The 19,607-nt window shown below is 31.5% G+C and overlaps 1 protein-coding gene across 1 annotated transcript; it reads left to right on the top strand.

The window, feature by feature from the left end:
- The first annotated feature begins 4,551 nt into the window (after positions 1-4,551).
- On the top strand, positions 4,552-4,962 carry LOC140452873 (uncharacterized). Its single transcript, XM_072547208.1, has one exon. It carries the CDS (start codon positions 4,552-4,554, stop codon positions 4,960-4,962), a length of 411 nt encoding a protein of 136 aa, XP_072403309.1.
- Positions 4,963-19,607: the final 14,645 nt, after the last annotated feature.

Genomic DNA, 19,607 nt, shown 5'->3' on the forward strand with positions numbered 1-19,607 from the left:
TTCTATCGTTTTCAAATAATTCATTCAGGTATTCTGTCCATCTTTTTATTTTATTCTCTAGATCTACAATAAGATTTCCATGTTTGTCTTTAAGATTACCTATTTGGCATTTCTTTATGCTTCCTGTTATCTCTTTTACTTTTTTGTATATTGAACGCATCGTACTTTTTCCCATAGGTTTCCATCTCTTCACATTGTTCTTTAATCCACTCCTCTTTGGCTTCTTTAATTCTCTTTTTTATGTGTTTATTTATTTCTTTGTATTTGTCTGGGTAATTCTTCATCTTTCTTCTTTGTTCCATCAAGTCTAGTATATCTTGTGTCATCCACCCCTTATTTTTTGTTGTTGTTTTTGTAAGATGTTTCTTTCCTGCTGTTTGTATAGCTGTATTTATGTACTTTAATTTTTGGTTAACGTTTTTTGTATCGTTAATTTGTTGCTGCACTGAACGGAGGTTTTCATTTATTTCTTCTCCTGTTTCTTGTCGTATATTTTTGTTTCTAAGTTTATTTAAATCTATTGCTTTTCTGGGTGGTCTTCTAATCTTTTTTGGTCTCGCCTCTATCACAGTAACTACCGGGTTATGATCTGAGCCTATATCAGCTCCTGGGTACGTCTTAGCACTTTTAACAGCATTATGATACCTCCTTGCTATCATAATGTAGTCTATTTGATTTCTCACTATTTTTTCTTTGGTATGTTGTGGAGATGTCCATGTATATAACCGTCGAGGAGGTAATTTGAAAAAGGTATTTGTTATTACGAAGTCTTTACTTTGGAAAAATTGAATCAATCGATCTCCTCTGTCATTTCTGTTTCCAAGCCCATATTTTCCTACTTGTTCTCCTACCTTACCTTGACCCACCTTGGCATTAAGATCGCCCATTAATATATTAATGTATGGAAAGACTGACTTAATAAGTGAAGACAAACAACCTGCAACAAAAAGGTTCAGACCTGACAGTGAAGTCAAATAAATGAACCAAATTTTAACTTTTAAACCAATGTATGTAAAGAAAATAAAAAAGTAAAGTTCAATAAACATTGCAAAATTTAATAAGGCAAGTGATGAAAAAATCGACTTATTTTATCAAAGCAGTAAGGCAGATTAGATTAATATTGTATATCATATTTGTAAGAAAAATAGAATAAAAATCAATATTGTTAATTATAAAAATACAAACAATTATAATTAATATAAGGAATATAATTATATAATGAGTAAAAAATTATCTGAAATTTAATTTATAAAATATATAAGTATTATTACATCAGTGATATAAAATGAAAAAACATATGTTGATTTTCCGAGATTTATGGGGGGTGAAAATTATGTCATCATTATTAATACTGCGACAGACTGTTCGAGCAAATTAAAAAAAAAAGTAAGTATTCAGGGTGAATTTCAAATGGACTCAATTTTTACGAGTTTTCCCATATTTTCCGGCCATAAAAACTATGTAGTTATTCATATTTCGACGAGCTACCCCACAATAAAAAAAAGAGGCCTGCAGCTGCAAAGGAAGCCGAGATAATGTAAATTTTTTCTACGTGTTGCAATTTGAAGTTCCGATGCCGAAAAAAAAAACGGAGCTGAAACAAATATCCTCTCCACTTTCCTAGGTCGATTTTTCGAAAGTACCGTCGTTTCAAAATTTAGATAAATTTTATAGCTATAAGTTTCAATATAAAGTTTAGATTTTCATTCAAAATTTGTGCAAATTTTTTTAAAAATAGTCACTAACTTCGTTCCTATTGGTCATAGAAGGTTTTTTATTTTTTAATGTGAGCTTTTTTACCAGCTATCTAATGGTTGTACGTACAAGTCTGTAGCGTGAAAAATATAGAAGTTATTACAATTGTTTATAAGTAAAAAACATACCACTTTTTCAAACGTTTATTTTGTAAATAATTTCGATGAAGACTCAATATGCATTTTACTTCTGAGATAGTCTAAGTCTTAAAGAATCCTATGAAATTTGCTGAATGTGTCTAGCATTATGCATAGGGCAAGCTCAATAGTTTAAATAATTAGCCTCAGGGATAAACAAATTAAATAACTTATAAAATATTTGACTGATCGGGGGGAAATTTCGCACAAATCTAAAATATGGTAATTCCTTGATGTTTAAATGTATTAATACCATTTTATTTTGTTAATAAAAAAATTAATAAAATGTATAAATTAGCGCAAAAAAACTGCTTTTTTTCAAATATCTCTGTAAGTTATTTATCAATTTTAATTAAAAAAAAACGGAAAAATAAAGATATTCTTGACATAAAAAAATGACATAAATATTGTTTATTTAAAATATAAGGGAAAAAATTTATAGACAAAAAATTAAATTGTGACCATAAATTATTGCTTAAAAAAAACGCTAGGTAAAACTAGGAGCATCTATTCATCTATTCATCATCCAGTATCCCCCACCTATGTCTTAAAAGCTTCAGATATCTGAGAAACATTTTTCCACCTTTTTTTTTAACCAGACTGGGCTAGATGTCGACCTCTGAAGTCGAACGAGGTTTAAAACAAGCTCCACATAAATCCAGTTTTTAGGTGATAAAAAGCATCAAACCTAATTACAGTTTTTACTTAAAAAGTGAATCTAAGTGATTTTTCTTACCACAAGTATAAAATATGTGAGTACAAATATTTATTTAATCTAAATAAATAACATTTAAGTTAAATCCACGTAAACAAGAATCAATTTTGATTATAAAGCAACAACGTTTTACTGCTACCGTTTATCAGTTCTGATATCGGGGGGACAGGACTGGACTAGGTTTTTAAGAATTATCGATGATAATAATTAAAAATGGATAATTTTCCGCCTCTTGGGGCCCCTGAACAAGAACTGGAGCAAAGTTCATCAAATACAAATATGAAACAATCTTTTGCAACTGTCACAAATCAAAATGTACCTAAATTTCCATCCAAAACACAAGCAATAGTTTTTCCTGCGCTGGAAAATACAAATATTTGCAGTTATGTATGGATTAATTAGAATACTCACTCAATAATACGAAAAACTCTTCTTCCGGTCCTGATAACATCCCTGCAATATTTCTTTAAAAACTTCCTTCATCTGCAAAGAACACTTGCTGAATATCTATAATAATATATGGAGACATAGCAAGTTTCCAAAAATCTGGAGTTCATCTATTGTCATCCCTATTTATAAACTAAATCAATTAAAATCTCTGTCACATTAATATAGACCTATTTCTCTAACTTGTGTAATGTGTACAGTTCTCGAGAAAATCATATCCAACAGATTAATATGGTTTTTAGAAAATAATAAATTACTTGCCCCGGAACAAACCGGATTCCGAAAAAGTCGTTCAACACTGGATAACCTTATTAGTTTAGAGTCTGAGATTCATGAAGCAATGGCATGTGGACAAAAATGTATCGCAGTATTTTTTGACATAACACGAGCATATGATACCGTTTGGCGACATGGTATTATTCAAATACTTAGTCGATGGGGAATAAAATTTAATATAGCACAATTCATAAAAAATTTCTTATCTCATCGAACTTTTAATGTACAAGCTAACGGTACTTTACCTAATACAAAAATTCAAAAAAACGGAATTCCTCAAGGATCTAATTTAAGCGTCTCCCTATTTCTTATTGCAATAAATAATATTATCTCCACTTGTAACTTACCAGTAAAAGCTAGACTCTTTGCAGATGACTTATTCATTTTTGTTAAGGGGATACATGATAAAACCCTTCAGACCCATCTACAGAAAGTGCTATGGAATCTCGAATTATGGACAAATTCCACAGGTCTTCAATTATCAAAAACAAAATCAAAGGCTATGCTATTTTCAAAAAAAAAAAAAAAGAAGTTATATCACTCCAGAATTAAAACTATTTAATAAAGAAATAAAATATGTTGAGAAAATTAAATGTCTAGGCATGACATTTGACAACAGATTATCCTGGAACCACCACATTCATGATCTAAAAAGTACTTCTCAATCTGCACTTAACATTATAAAAACTGTTGCAAACAATACGTGGGGAGCAGATAGTAAAACACTGACCCTTATGTACAAGTCTTTGATCAGGTCCAAACTCGACTACGCTTGTATTATTTATGATTCAGCAAAACCATATATCATAAAACAACTCGATCGAATACAAAATAGTGCTTTGCGAACTATACTAGGTGCTTTTTATATTAGCCCTACTGAAAGTTTACACTGTGAAGCTGGAGAAGTCCCCCTGGAATTCCGAAGAAAACAACTTTCACTAACATATGCGGCATCAATACAGGCAAATCCTATGAATCCTGTTAACCACTATGTAAATTCAGACCGTTTTAGGAATATCTTTAAAACTCATGCTAGGCTTGACCTTCCTTTTTATGAAAGGGTAAATAGATACCTCAATGAACTTGAATTCAAATTTCAAGATACCTATTGTATACCCGATATTAACACTGTTACCCCTTGGACTGTTCCCATACCATCTATCAATACCAAACTCTCCATATATAAAAAAGCAGATAGCCATCCCAAAGCATGATATCAATATGTCCTCCAAGAGTTCAAGACATACAGTAACCATACTCTTATATATACCGATGCCTCTAAAAATGTTAATGAAACTCCCTAAATTAACATCCATTTACACAGCCGAATTAACCGCTATTCTCAATGCAATAAATTTTGTGGTAGAAAATAGTATCAGAAACCCTGTCATTATTACGGATTTCCTAAGTTCTGTAATTGCCCTAAGTAACTTATATCCTTGTCATCCAAGTCTACTACTTATTAAATCAGCATTAAGCCAACTGCAAACTATGAACATAAATGTCAACTTTGTATGGATTCCTTCCCATATTGGAATTGCTGGTAACGAAGAAGTAGATTCCTTGGCAAAACTAGCAATCTCGAGTCCGGAAGCTGTAGAAATCAGAAGCATTCCACATCTAGATATATAACCTGTAATCAAGAACTTAATAATCAATAATTGGCAGACCAAGTGGAATCAGTCAACATCCAAACTACGAGAAGTAAAACATTCCATATTACCTTGGAAATCAACCCCAAATAAGCGTAAACATCAAACCATCCTATCTTGTCTGAGAATAGGCCACACCGCCATCACCCATAAACATCTGCTGGAGAGTGAATTAAAACCACAGTGCAACGTATGTGATGTTGTGCTCAGTATTCGCCATATTTTACTGGAGTGTCCTTTATATCGCATGGAAAGACTTCGACATAAATTACAAGATAATTTACAGGCAATATTAAGTGACGGAACTGATATGAAAAATTTGATATCATACTTACATTTCATAAATGTACTAAATAAACTGTAAAACTCTAAATTGTACGTTAATGACCCTATGAGGTTGAGGCATAAATAAATAAAAAAAATATATTATTTTTATCATGTAGAACCTGTTGTAACTAGAATTGGTCCTGTAATGTTCAGCATGAAGCCGTACAAGCATTTCCATTATATACATAAGTATATTTTATGGCATCCTCAAAACACGCTCAAAATCGGATTGCTCCCTAACCATAAAATGACTTTCCTAGTCATAGAAGGAAAATTTGTGGACTTCTTTTTCCTGAAAATTATAATAAAAATAAAGATATTTCAAAATACAGATATAATATTCCGATAATTGACTGATAAACGTAACTTAGAATTCTAACCAGAATTGATAAAAAAAATATGTGTAGTTATTGAATAGATTTTTGGTTGGTTTAAAAGGTCTCTCTCCTAACTGGTGGAAATAGTTTAAAAAACGATACTCACAATGTAACAACTGCTACTATAATAATTAGAGTAACTTCTACAATCTGCTATTTGTAAACTACTTTTTAAGAAGACCATAAAATGACATCAATCATACACATGACTTCATTCATGGCCCGTTTAAAACACAGCTCAACATAGGTAAGGTTTCCAGACATAAAATGTTTGTCCCAGTCGCATAAGAAAAATTTAAGCACTTCTTCTTTCTGAAAATTATAACGAAGAAGATATTTCCAACTGCTGAAATCTATTTTCGGTAATTGGTTGGCCGAAAGATTTAGTTTTTAAAATCATAAATAACATTGATAAAAATAATTATTATTCTTAACAGATTTCGGATAGCATTAAATATGTATTATTTTTTTTTATTTTAGTTTGATGGCCTTGGCCAATTAAACAGACAAATTTAAAGACAAACAATATTTACAATCAGAGGAATTTTTTTACAATCAGAGGAATAAACATACAATCATCCGTACAATTTAACGTACAATTTTTAATAAATTAAATTTTTTTTTTCCTGCGCTAAGACATAACACGATTCAACATCTCGGAGGTTTACATCTTCCTTTTCATTTTTTAATTCTTTAATATATTTTTTTGTATATATATATATATATATATATATATATATATATATATATATATATATATATATATATATATATATATATATATATATATTGTTATGATATGTAAAATCGAGAAAAATATTGGTTTGTTTAAAAATATTTCAAAATTCAATAACATTAAAATAATTCAGATAAGTAGGATAATATCCAACAAACATTTCGAAGAAGGAGAGTTATTAATTTCTTGAATTACCTGTACCAAACAAAAAGTAAGCTTTGCATAAATTATTTCTTTGTTATACTTGAGTGACCCGCATAATTTTAAGTGAAAACAAAAAGACAATTGAACGGGGTTTTCCAAAATACATTAATGCAGTGATTAGGGACAAATAGAAGAGATTTTAGATAGAGGTTTTTGTTAGTTTTTAAGAATTATAGAAAATATTATTTGTAAATAAGTTTTAGGAAATTTTATAATTATAGGTAAAAATTTGTTTGTTATCGAAATGAAAAAATGGGGGAATTGTGACGAGTTTTGATTGGCGGAGATTGAAAAAGGTGGGATAATTATGTAGGAAAAAGTTTGGCGAGATTGAGGAGAGAGAAAAGGGAATCAGTTGATTTTCCAATTCTGTAAGACAAACAGGGATTGTTCTTTGGTGGTTCCCAAGAAGTAGCAAGCAGTAGTGTTGAATGTTAGTGAGTTTTTTGTGGAGTTAGTGTATCTGACAGAAGCTGAAGCAGCAAAATATTGTAAGTCATATTTTGCTACTTATATTCCAAGAGTCACTGTTCAGGCCAACGAGAGATTCAGTTTATCGTAAAGAGAAGATATTCCAAGAGTCAATTTTTCACTCGGGCCAACGAGAGATTCAGTTTATCGAGAGGAGAAAGGCTGTCATAATTTGAATGATTGTTGCTTTTGAAGGAGATCATTAAGGACGATATACTTGCAACAATCTGTTGTAAGATTGCTGATTACATAGGGAGCGGTTGAGAGGAGATAATACAGTCTACAAGGAACAAGGATTTGGACCACTCATCATCAGAGAGAGATATTTTTGTTTTCTGCAGTTTTTTTTCTTTAATTGATAACACAATTTTTACACGTAATTTAGAAAGGATATAAATATTTTGATTAGGAGAGTTAGAATAGTTTGGGATTTTGAGTTTTCAATGAATATTGTTTGTACCATTAATTTTGATTGTTCACGTACGGAGAACAAAATTTTGAGAATCCTTATATGAGATTTGTTTATTGAAAACTTTTGAGTGTGAATTATTTCATTATTTTTATTTCAATATATAGTGTTAGATCATATGTGTTTTTTATTATTCCGGTATTCTCTGGACCTTACCTTTCACATGTAATAGCATAGATATTGAAGCACGAATTTAACCCTGAGATAAAAGAATTAAAAATTGTGATAGAGTCATAATCATATCATTTAAATAATTTTAATTAATCAAAAAAATTAATTAGCTAATTATTGCTTGGCGCACCAAGACTTTAAATATCACAATAACTGGCGCCCAACGTGGGGCTTGAAAATATCGCAGCTTTACATTTGAAGGAAGGGAAAGAGATCTGGAATAAGTACAGGTGATCCAGAGATAAAAACATATAACATTGAGGGAATTTGAATTTGAAAGTATTTTGACAATTTTTCCAGGGAATATAAATTTGATTTATTGATTGATCGTAGTTAGTGGATATTTACTGCTATTGAATTATTTGATTTTATTTTCGTTACCAATCGTACATTTGATATTTATTTTGAATTATTTGAATTTTACTGATTGCATATTTGATATTTGTCGTGAAAATTTAATACATTTGGGGAGAAATATTGTCGTGTTCTGAAACATATAGAGTGTTGTAAAATTTCACATTTGGCGGGGACAAAAACAGTAACGAAAAGAAACAACATGTCGACCACAAGGAGTCAAAGCAAAATGCAAGAAAGGAAGGAGGATAACAGAGAAGAGGAAACAATTGTTGAAGAAGGATCGGATAATGAAGGAAATGTTACAATAGTTGAGGAGAAAAAAGAATTATCAGGAATAGAGAAAATATTACAACTAATGCAATTACAGACACAACAAATACAAGAATCAACAAAACAGGCCATACAAGAGAATCAAAGGGAAACAAAACAAATAATGAATGAAACAGCAAAAACAATAGATAGAAACCAACAAGAAACATCACTAAAAATGGATAGAAATCAACAAGAAACAAAACAAACAATGAGCAATATAGAGCAGCGTTTGGAAAACTATGAACAGGAAATTAAAGGATGTGTTGAGGGGATAAAGAAAGAACTGATACAACAAATAGAAGAGATTAATGAAATTAAAAAGAAAATGGGAGAACAAGAAAAGAAAGTAGAAAATAAGATGAAGGAAATCAAGATTGGCCAGAAAAAGGAATTAGAACAGTTAGAAGAAAAATTTGAAATGGCGCTACAAGAAGACAGGAAGGAAGTAGAAAGAAGATTAAAGCAAAATGAAAAACAAATGGCAGAAATTGAACTAAGAGGGGTAGAGAGAAAAGAAGTTATCATCCATGGAACAAGCGAGGCGAAAATACAATTTGGCGGGGATATTCAGAAAACACACCCAGTACCGTTTGTTAAAAATTTGAAAACCAAATTACAACATATTAGATATTTTGACGATTGCAAAGAAACAATTAGAAACCATTTGAAAGAAGGAGCAGCGTTATGGTATGAAAGCAAGGAAGATGAGTTTGAAAATTGGACAGATTTTGAAAATAAATTTCTCAACTATTTCTGGGGGAAAAATAAACAGAGAGAAATCAACCAAGAGCTACAGAATGGAAAATATCACGAAAAAATGGGAATATCTGAAGAAAGATATGCTTTGCAGATATATAACAATTCAAAATATCTAGAATACAAATATTCTACCGAACAGCTGGTAGAAATGATCAGCAGACATTTTGAGGAAACGTTGGAAGATCACGTGATTTTGAGAAACTATCAAGATATTAATAGTTTGTGCCAATTCCTTCAATTAAAAGAAGCGAAAAGAAAAGAAATGAGAAATAGAAGACAACATGACCAATATAATGGACCGGAAAGAAGGTATTCATCAAATTATGACCAGAGAAACCGACATCCCAGATCAACAAACGAATATAGGCCGAGAAATTACAATAATTACAATAGACAACAAAATTACGATAACCGGAATGATACACAAAATAGAACAAATGAAAATCACAACAGGAATAGAGATGCACAAAATCCTCCGAATAGGAATACTAACGAACAAAGGGACGATAGAAATAACCAGAGCTTCCAACAACAAAATAGAAGGGAGATGAATCATGTAGCAATAGGAAACGACAGACAAATTTCTAATTCTAATCTAATATTTTTAGATGCATTTATAAAACATAAAGCGATTAAAATTGTGATTGATTCTGGATCGGAGATATCGCTAATCAATAAAAAACTAGTAAAAGAATTAAATTTGGACAGATTTGTGTATAAGATTCCTAGGGTTGATTTAGTGGGTGCAAACAATAAAAATTTGACGACAGTAAACGAAGGCTTGGGAGTACAGATAAGAGTGGGAAACAAATTCCATATTATGAAATGTGTGGTGATTGAAGATTTAAATCATGATATGATAGCGGGAATTGATGAATTGAGGAAAAAAGATATCACCATAAATTTTTCGGAAAATAAACTGGAAATCAGAGCAGAACCAGACAACACAGGAGAAGAAAAGCAAACAGATAGGAAAACAAATTCTGGAAGGATCAGTGCACAGGAAAAACGCAAAGAAATCGATATGACTGTAGAGGATAAACCGAAAGTACAAGAACAAGATCTAACAGAAAAGAAAAAGAGAAGGAAGAAAAAGAAGAAGAGTTCGAAAAGAAAGCAGGAAAATAAGATGGAGACCAGAGAAAAACAGGAAATAGAAGGTACAGAAGAATTGTTGGCAACCGACGATAAAACAGAATGGAAGCAGGAAGAAAAAGAAGGTATCATCAGAGAAGTGAAAGGAATAGAAACATGGTGCTCGGAATACCAAAGGGAATTAGAGGATAAAAAGAAAACAGAAGAAAAAATGGCACTGATGGACGAGAATCCAGAATTTTGTGAAGAAGTAATACGGACAGTGAACACATGTGAACAAACTGAGGATGAAAGAAAAATAATATGTGGAGAAAACATGGAGAAGGAAATAGAGAAGATTTTAGAAAATTATGGAGATCTTATTAATGAAGAAAGCCGAGTGGCTAAAAATTATGAACATTCTTTTAAAGTTAAAAACTTAGAAAATTTTAAATCGAAAACATATCCAATCCCGTATAAATACAGGCAAAGCGTCGGACAGGAAATTGAAAATATGATCAAAGACAAGGTGATCGAAAGATGTGACTCTCCATATGTCAACCCGATAGTATGCGTAAAAAAATCAAATGGTGATTTGCGATTATGTTTAGATGCAAGAAACATTAATTCGCACACAATCGCGCAATACGAAGCGCCTTTGAACATAGAAGCCATTTTTGGACGAATCACAGGATCACACATTTTCTCCAAAATCGATTTGAAACACAGTTTTTGGTTAATACCTTTGGCAGAAAAGTGTCGAAATTATACCGCTTTTTCTATCGACGGAGTGGTGTACCGATTTAGGGTAGTACCATTTGGACTACAAAGTGCATGCGCTGCTTTGGTTCGTGCATTACACACAATTTTAAATAGGCATGGAGAATTTGTTGTACATTACATAGATGATTTATTAATTTTCTCACCGGATATAACAAGCCATCTACGACATATTCATACTGTTCTCGAAGAACTTGATCAAGCCGGATTAAAATTAAATATTCAAAAGTGTTAGTTTTTCCAAAAAGAGGTATTGTATTTAGGATTCAAATTAGACACAAAAGGGATTTGTCTTGCAGAAGATAGAATTGAAGTCATAAACAACTACCCTAGGCCAACCAATTTAAAAACTTTGCGGGGATTTTTAGGAATGGTAAACTATTTCAAAAAGTTAATACCAGACCTCAGTACAAAAGAAATACCGCTAATAGCATTACTTAAGAAAAATGTCAGATGGAAATGGGGAACGGAACAAGAAATCGCTTTCAAAAATTTAAAAGGAGCGTTTTCCACAGCTGTAAGAGTGCACCACCCAAGATATGAGCAACCTTTCATTCTCAGGACCGATGCTTCCATAAAAAAATTTGCAGGGGTGTTATCACAGATACAAGACGATATAGAGGTGCCAATATGTTTTGTTTCCCGTGTAACCAAAACGTATGAGAGAAAATACAGCGTTACTGAATTAGAGTTTGCCAGTGTGTTATTTTGTGTAAACAAATTACGTTTTTACCTACTTGGGGCAAGATTCACCATTGAAACGGACCACGCAGCGTTGATACACATAATGAAAAATAGGTTGGTAAATAATAGAATTCATAGGGGCATTCTTTTACTCCAAGAATATGATTTTGAATTTAAATATATCAAAGGAACGGACAATATTTTGGCTGATGCGTTGACGAGAGATGAACAATTCCGCAAAGAGGATCACAAAACTCTCCACGTAGGCATGAACATAATGAGAGAAGAAGCAGGCTTATTTTCGTTGGCCAAAATCAGGGAAAATCAGGAAGAATTGAATGAAAGAGAAAAGCAAAGGGCTGAACAAGAAAATAACCTATATTTTAAGAGGGTCGATGGTAAAGAACTCTATGTAATCACGGAGCAAATGGCAAAAGAAGTTTTTTTAAAGTTACACTGTGACAACGGACATATTGGAAGTAGAAAGGTGTGGCTTATGTTCAGGGAGAACCACATTTGTCGACAGGACTATACAATAGCCAAAGAGGTGACTCGAAATTGTGTGACATGCCAAAAGTGTAAAAGTAGGAACTTTAAAAATGAAAACGTCACAAAAAACGTCGTAGCTCGGAAGAAACTGGATATTGTTGCTATTGATATGTTGAGCGATTTGATACCAACAACTCAAAGGAATAAACACATATTAGTTATGGTGGATCTTTTCTCAAAATATGTTAAATTGTACGCATGCAGAACCACAAAAGGAATTGAAATACTTAGGAAGATAGACAATTTTATAGAAACGGTGGGAAGACCAGACAATATTTTATTGGACAATGCGACATATTTTAGGAACGAACGTTTTAAAAGGGAATTAAGAGAGAGGGGCATCGATACAAAATTTATAAGCATCCGTCATCCACAGAGCAACCCATCGGAGCGTTTTATACAAGAAGTCACAAAATTTCTACGAATTGCCGCGGAAGAACATCATCGACATTGGGACAGAAAAGTGTTTGAGATCGAGACCTATTTGAATTGTGCTCCAAATACGGTTACCAAAGAGACGCCTTTATATATAATGAAAGGAACAATGCCTACAAGACCGTGGGAAGACACCGCCCCCAGACAATACGAAGAAGTGATCGAGTTGGTTCAAAGAAGATTGAGACGAAGTGGAGAGAAATATCTCCAAAGACAAGAGAGAACCCGAAGAAGAAGGCCGATCAAATTCCAGAAAGGAGATAAAGTCTTAGTGAAGGCACTGAGGGTGTCGAATTTACAAAATGGTATTTGTGCTAAATTGATGCCGATATTTGAAGGTCCATATAGGGTCAATACGGAAAATGGGGTAAATAGTTATGAATTAGCGCACATAGAGACAGGAAATATACGGGGTATTTTTAACATTCACGACATCTATCAATATCATGAATAGATTTTAATAACATAGTAAAATAATTTGATCCTAGAAAACTTTTGTCATTTTTAAAATTTAACAAAGAGTTTTCGGCAGATCAAATGGCGGGGATTTGTTATGATATGTAAAATCGAGAAAAATATTGGTTTGTTTAAAAATATTTCAAAATTCAATAACATTAAAATAATTCAGATAAGTAGGATAATATCCAACAAACATTTCGAAGAAGGAGAGTTATTAATTTCTTGAATTACCTGTACCAAACAAAAAGTAAGCTTTGCATAAATTATTTCTTTGTTATACTTGAGTGACCCGCATAATTTTAAGTGAAAACAAAAAGACAATTGAACGGGGTTTTCCAAAATACATTAATGCAGTGATTAGGGACAAATAGAAGAGATTTTAGATAGAGGTTTTTGTTAGTTTTTAAGAATTATAGAAAATATTATTTGTAAATAAGTTTTAGGAAATTTTATAATTATAGGTAAAAATTTGTTTGTTATCGAAATGAAAAAATGGGGGAATTGTGACGAGTTTTGATTGGAGGAGATTGAAAAAGGTGGGATAATTATGTAGGAAAAAGTTTAGCGAGATTGAGGAGAGAGAAAAGGGAATCAGTTGATTTTCCAATTCTGTAAGACAAACAGGGATTGTTCTTTGGTGGTTCCCAAGAAGTAGCAAGCAGTAGTGTTGAATGTTAGTGAGTTTTTTGTGGAGTTAGTGTATCTGACAGAAGCTGAAGCAGCAAAATATTGTAAGTCATATTTTCCTACTTATATTCCAAGAGTCACTGTTCAGGCCAACGAGAGATTCAGTTTATCGTAAAGAGAAGATATTCCAAGAGTCAATTTTTCACTCGGGCCAACGAGAGATTCAGTTTATCGTAAAGAGAAGATATTCCAAGAGTCAATTTTTCACTCGGGCCAACGAGAGATTCAGTTTATCGAGAGGAGAAAGGCTGTCATAATTTGAATGATTGTTGCTTTTGAAGGAGATCATTAAGGACGATATACTTGCAACAATCTGTTGTAAGATTGCTGATTACATAGGGAGCGGTTGAGAGGAGATAATACAGTCTACAAGGAACAAGGATTTGGACCACTCATCATCAGAGAGAGATATTTTTGTTTTCTGCAGTTTTTTTTCTTTAATTGATAACACAATTTTTACACGTAATTTAGAAAGGATATAAATATTTTGATTAGGAGAGTTAGAATAGTTTGGGATTTTGAGTTTTCAATGAATATTGTTTGTACCATTAATTTTGATTGTTCACGTACGGAGAACAAAATTTTGAGAATCCTTATATGAGATTTGTTTATTGAAAACTTCTGAGTGTGAATTATTTCATTATTTTTATTTCAATATATAGTGTTAGATCATATGTGTTTTTTATTATTCCGGTATTCTCTGGACCTTACCTTTCACATGTAATAGCATAGATATTGAAGCACGAATTTAACCCTGAGATAAAAGAATTAAAAATTGTGATAGAGTCATAATCATATCATTTAAATAATTTTAATTAATCAAAAAAATTAATTAGCTAATTATTGCTTGGCGCACCAAGACTTTAAATATCACAATAATATATATATATATATATATATATATATATATATATATATATATATATATATATATATATATATATATATATATATATATATATATATATATATATATATATTGTTGTGATCTGCTTTATGATGTTTTATTATTAATTAACACTAATTTAATTAATCCAATTATTTAATTAATTAATTCACTAATTTATGCAGAGTCATACAAATTAATTACTATTTAATATTCTCAGGGTGCCTTCTTAATTTTACTTTAATCAGTTTACTTTATATATCTCTTCTAGTGGGTCAGTATCTCCTAGTTGCTCATAATCGGGATAGAACAGGAAACGGAAGTAACATTAAAACAATATAAATATGCACACAAATTATTATTTATTTTCAATAAGCAATACGATGACTATTAATAAATAACTTTTGTGGGCAATTATCTTTCCCAACAAACTCCTATACTCTAAATTTAATTTTAATTACAAACTATCTATTGATCTGTTTTATAATAATATCTACAAAAAACATGACCATATAAAAATATAATTTATTCACAAAAAAAATAACTCTTTGAAACTTGGAATCTTAGTTCGTATGTTTATATTTGATTTTATCTTTAGAATATCTTAGAGGTTTCCTTTCATTCAAATTATTTGACCGACCTTTATTTTTTTACACCAATGATGTCTCCTCTCGATCAAACCATAGTTCCTTCCTTGATTGATTATGTCCGGCTACCATCAAATCTTTCCCGTTCTCAGCATCGATCCAAACCGCATACCAGCAAACTACTCCTCCGAAAACACAAGCCCAAGCATCTTTTGACCGGTACTCTTTATTCACAAATTCTCCTTTCTTTCTCAATTATATCTCGTGGACTATGCAGACTCAAAAGAGGTATTAATCTTCTCGATTTTGATCTGCTCTCAGCTTCCACCTTTTTCACTAATACACGAAAACACTGGTACTCAGATTGACTACACGAAAAACACGTCTTCTCTTCTGGTCTGCCGGTAACATAATAATCTTTTCAATCTCCCCAGACAACCTTCTCCACTCTCTCATTCCCCATAATTTTTTTTTTAACCAATCATAAGCATTCATCTTTCCCACTAATTTTCGATTTAGAAAATTTCCAACATAACATTTAAAACAAATAAACTACTTTCACTCAAATTACTTTTCAGAAACCATTAACAATTTTGCCTTTTTCAACAGAAATAAAATTCCAAATTCTTGTTATCTCATATCTGAATCTAATTCTTATTTACTTTCGAAAAATGCCCACCGCAAAATACAATTACAAGTTTATTCTTAAATCTATAATTATACGAGGTTCCATTGTCCTTTCACTATTCACTCAGTCTTTCAAGGAAAAACTCGTCCGGGTACCGTCACGGAACAATGTCTTCTCTTATTTTAACTATTACAAATAAGTACAGGGATATATATTTTATTATTATTTTTATTCATGTATATATATTTTTATTTTTTTTTTATATTTTTTTTTTATTTTTTTGCTATAATATAATACAATATTTACTTAAATGTAAGGATTGGTTTTAAAGCTTTAATTTATATTTACAGTTTTTGATATGTTCGTAAACCGTTTTTAATATATTGATATCTCTAGAGAAAATCAAATTGTTCAGGTAGATGGGAAGTGGAATTTTTAATATAATAAGATTATTATATAATTTGTTTATGTTAAGTGATTCGTGGGAATATTCAAGGAAAATATGTAATAGGTTACCTTCTTTTCCACACCTGCAATTAGGTGACTTCGTGAGACCCAACTTGTACATATGAAGGGGGGTAAGAGCATGATTAGATCTTAATCTGTTTATAACCCTTATGAAATGGCGATTTGATTGAATGTGAAACCATCTTTTTTGGGTATTTCAGGCTGCATTTGTTTGTAATTATTTCCAGTTCTCGTGTTTCGATAATATATTTGCCATTTTTCTTTTTGATGCAGTTTACTAATTATATCAATGTCTGGAAAGGGGAGTAAGTTCAAGGCAGCTTCTCCGCCTATCTCTAGGGCAGATTTGGCTAGGCTATCTGCTATTTCATTGCCCTTAATGCCCGCGTATCCCTTTATCCATGAAATAATAATGTTTTTTCCTAAATTTGTAATTTTATTGTAAATAGTCATAATTTCTAGTTCTATATGATTTAGTTGTTTGGACCTATGTAGGTACGTTTGTTAATCTGTCGATGACAATCTTACTGTCTGTAAATATTATGCAGCTGTAGGGTTCGTTACATATGCCTTAATGCAAGAAGAATCACTGTCATTTCAGCAGTGTATATCGATGATTCAGCTGGAAATTTCAATAATTTTTTAAATCCACTTTGAATAATAATTAATGCACATCCTACTTTGTTTTGTACTTTAGATCCATCTCTATAGTAAAACTGATAATGTGGCCATTTATGCCGTATAAATGATTGAAAAACAACTGGATCTAAATTACTGTCCATAAAAAAGATATTAATATGTTTTGAGAAAAGCTCTTCTAATACATGGGAATACATAGGTGAAACTTGATATTCATACGTATAGAAAGTATGTCGGTATTGAGATATCCTCAAGTAACTATTTACCAGAAGAGAACATTTTTTCTTTACCCAATATTTATGAGTTAGATCTAAAATTGATAAAATATGAATATCCTGTAGATAGTTAGTATTTTTCCCTATGGATCTAGTAATGAATTTATAACTTAAAAACTCCCGTCGAAATTTCAGAGGTGGTTCTATCGCCTCAACTTTCATTGTATTAACGGGTGTAGAATTCAAATATTCAAGACAAAGCCGAAGGCATTTATTTTTTTGTATTTCTAATTTATTTAAATGTGTGTTTGCGGAAGTTCCATACAAATGACAACTGTAATCGAAAATGGGACGAATCATAGTACGGTAAAATAAAAGTGCTATATTTGGATCAGCGCCCCAGTTAGTTCTACAAAAAGCTCTTAGAATATTTATTGCAGTTTCAGACTTTTTTATGACTTGATGGATTTGATCCATCCATAGAAGTTTTCTGTCTAAATAAGTACCGAGATATTGTATACAATTTTGAATAGGGAATTGAATTTGACCTACTTCCAGATGACCTTGTGGAATTTGATGTTTTCTAGAGAAAATACAAATTTCCGTTTTAGATTCTGATATTTCTTAACCAATATTTTTATAGTGATTAAGAACAGCTGTAATTGAGAGATCAAAATTATTTTTACATATATCCAATGATTTGTGGGCTGTGTAAACTACTACATCATCAGCATATTGAATAATTGTTATTCTGCTATTAATACAATTTTCTAAATCCCTATTATATAAAATAAATAGTATTGGGCTTAATATGCTACCCTGTGGAAGTCCTATATTTGTAAGACGTGGTGGAGAGATGGAAAGGTTGATTCTTAAAAAAGTTTATCTATTAATGTACAGTGTCCTTAGAAAGCTAGCTATGGTGATGGGGAACCCGATGTCTAATAGCTTTTTATGCATAATTTCCAAGTTAACGGTATCGAATGCAGAGGAGACATCAAAAAAATTGTATACATATTATCAGTAAAGTTTATTAGTATGGATGAGACTAAGGCAGTTATGGCATCTTGAGTTGATTTTGATTTTCGAAATCCATATTGAGATTTTGGAAGCTAACCAATGTTCAATTCTATTTTTTATTAATCTTTCTAACTTCTTTAGGAAGCAAGAGGCTAAGGATATTGGTCTATATGATCTACTGTAATTTTCTGGTTTCCCAGGTTTTTTAATAGGTATTATTCTTTCCAGCTGTCTGGAATTTGTAACGTATCATTCCAAATGTCATTAAAAATATTTAATAATGATATTTTTTAGTGGTGAAAAATATGGTATATCATGAAATATGAAATATCCTGGTCTTTACCTGGAGCACCACTATTTTGTTGACTAAGTACTCGCTCTAACTCTCACATTTTAAATGGTTCTTCTAAGCCAAACCTATCGCTTGACACTATTTAGCTGTATTCTGGAAAATGTTTTGAAGGTACCCACTGTGGAGATATTTCCTTATGAAATTCATCTAGCCAGCTAAATTCTGGATCTATTGGAATCTTGTTGGACTGTTTGCGATTTTTAAAAGCGTTTACTTTCTTCCATACTTCACTGATTTGTGTTTTTGAATTCAGGCTTTCGCAGTATTCTACCCAATTCTGTTTTTTCTTTTGTTTGAAGAGTTTTTTTGCGACAGCGTCAAGTCTTTTAAATTCAACTAAATTATATCTTGTAGGATCTTGTTTATATTTTCCATATGAAATTTTTCGGTTATCAGCGGCGGTTTTGCAACTTTCACACCACTATTGGTTCGAAATTCGTCTCTTATGTATTCCGTTAGATGAAAACTTTGGTATTGCTAAATTGGCTGCTTTATTATTGTTTGCTATTAGAGTTTGATTGATAGTTTCCAGGAGAATTTTCAGCTTCTAGTACAGATGTGTATAATTTCTAATCGGCCTTGTTAAGATTTCAGTTCTTGTGACAGTTTTGAGTTCGAAATGAAGTTATATGATCTGTTTCTATGTTAAATATCTTGTGTACAAAAGGTTAAGTCAATAGCGGATGGACTTTTACTAGTTGCTAACGTAGGCGATCCATCATTCAGACATATCAAATTACAATGATCAATACATTCTAAAAGTTTTTTACCATAGCTGTCTTCAATTTCACAGCACCATGCGATACTGTGGGAATTAAAATCCCCACCAATAATAAACGGTTTAGGTATGTCTTTAAAGAATTCCAACCATTGACTTTCAGATATCTTGGTCTTTGGTTCAATGTAAACTAACACAATATTGATGGGATTTTTACCTCGGAAGATTTTAACTGAAAGATATTTATGAGTGAAAAGATAT

This window comes from Diabrotica undecimpunctata, chromosome 11, assembly GCF_040954645.1.
Source record: "Diabrotica undecimpunctata isolate CICGRU chromosome 11, icDiaUnde3, whole genome shotgun sequence".
NCBI lineage: Eukaryota > Metazoa > Arthropoda > Insecta > Coleoptera > Chrysomelidae > Diabrotica > Diabrotica undecimpunctata.

Excerpts from the sequence above, each read along its gene's own strand:
- LOC140452873 (XM_072547208.1), top strand. The coding sequence starts at position 4,552 with ATGTCCTCCAAGAGTTCAAGACATACAGTAACCATACTCTTATATATA.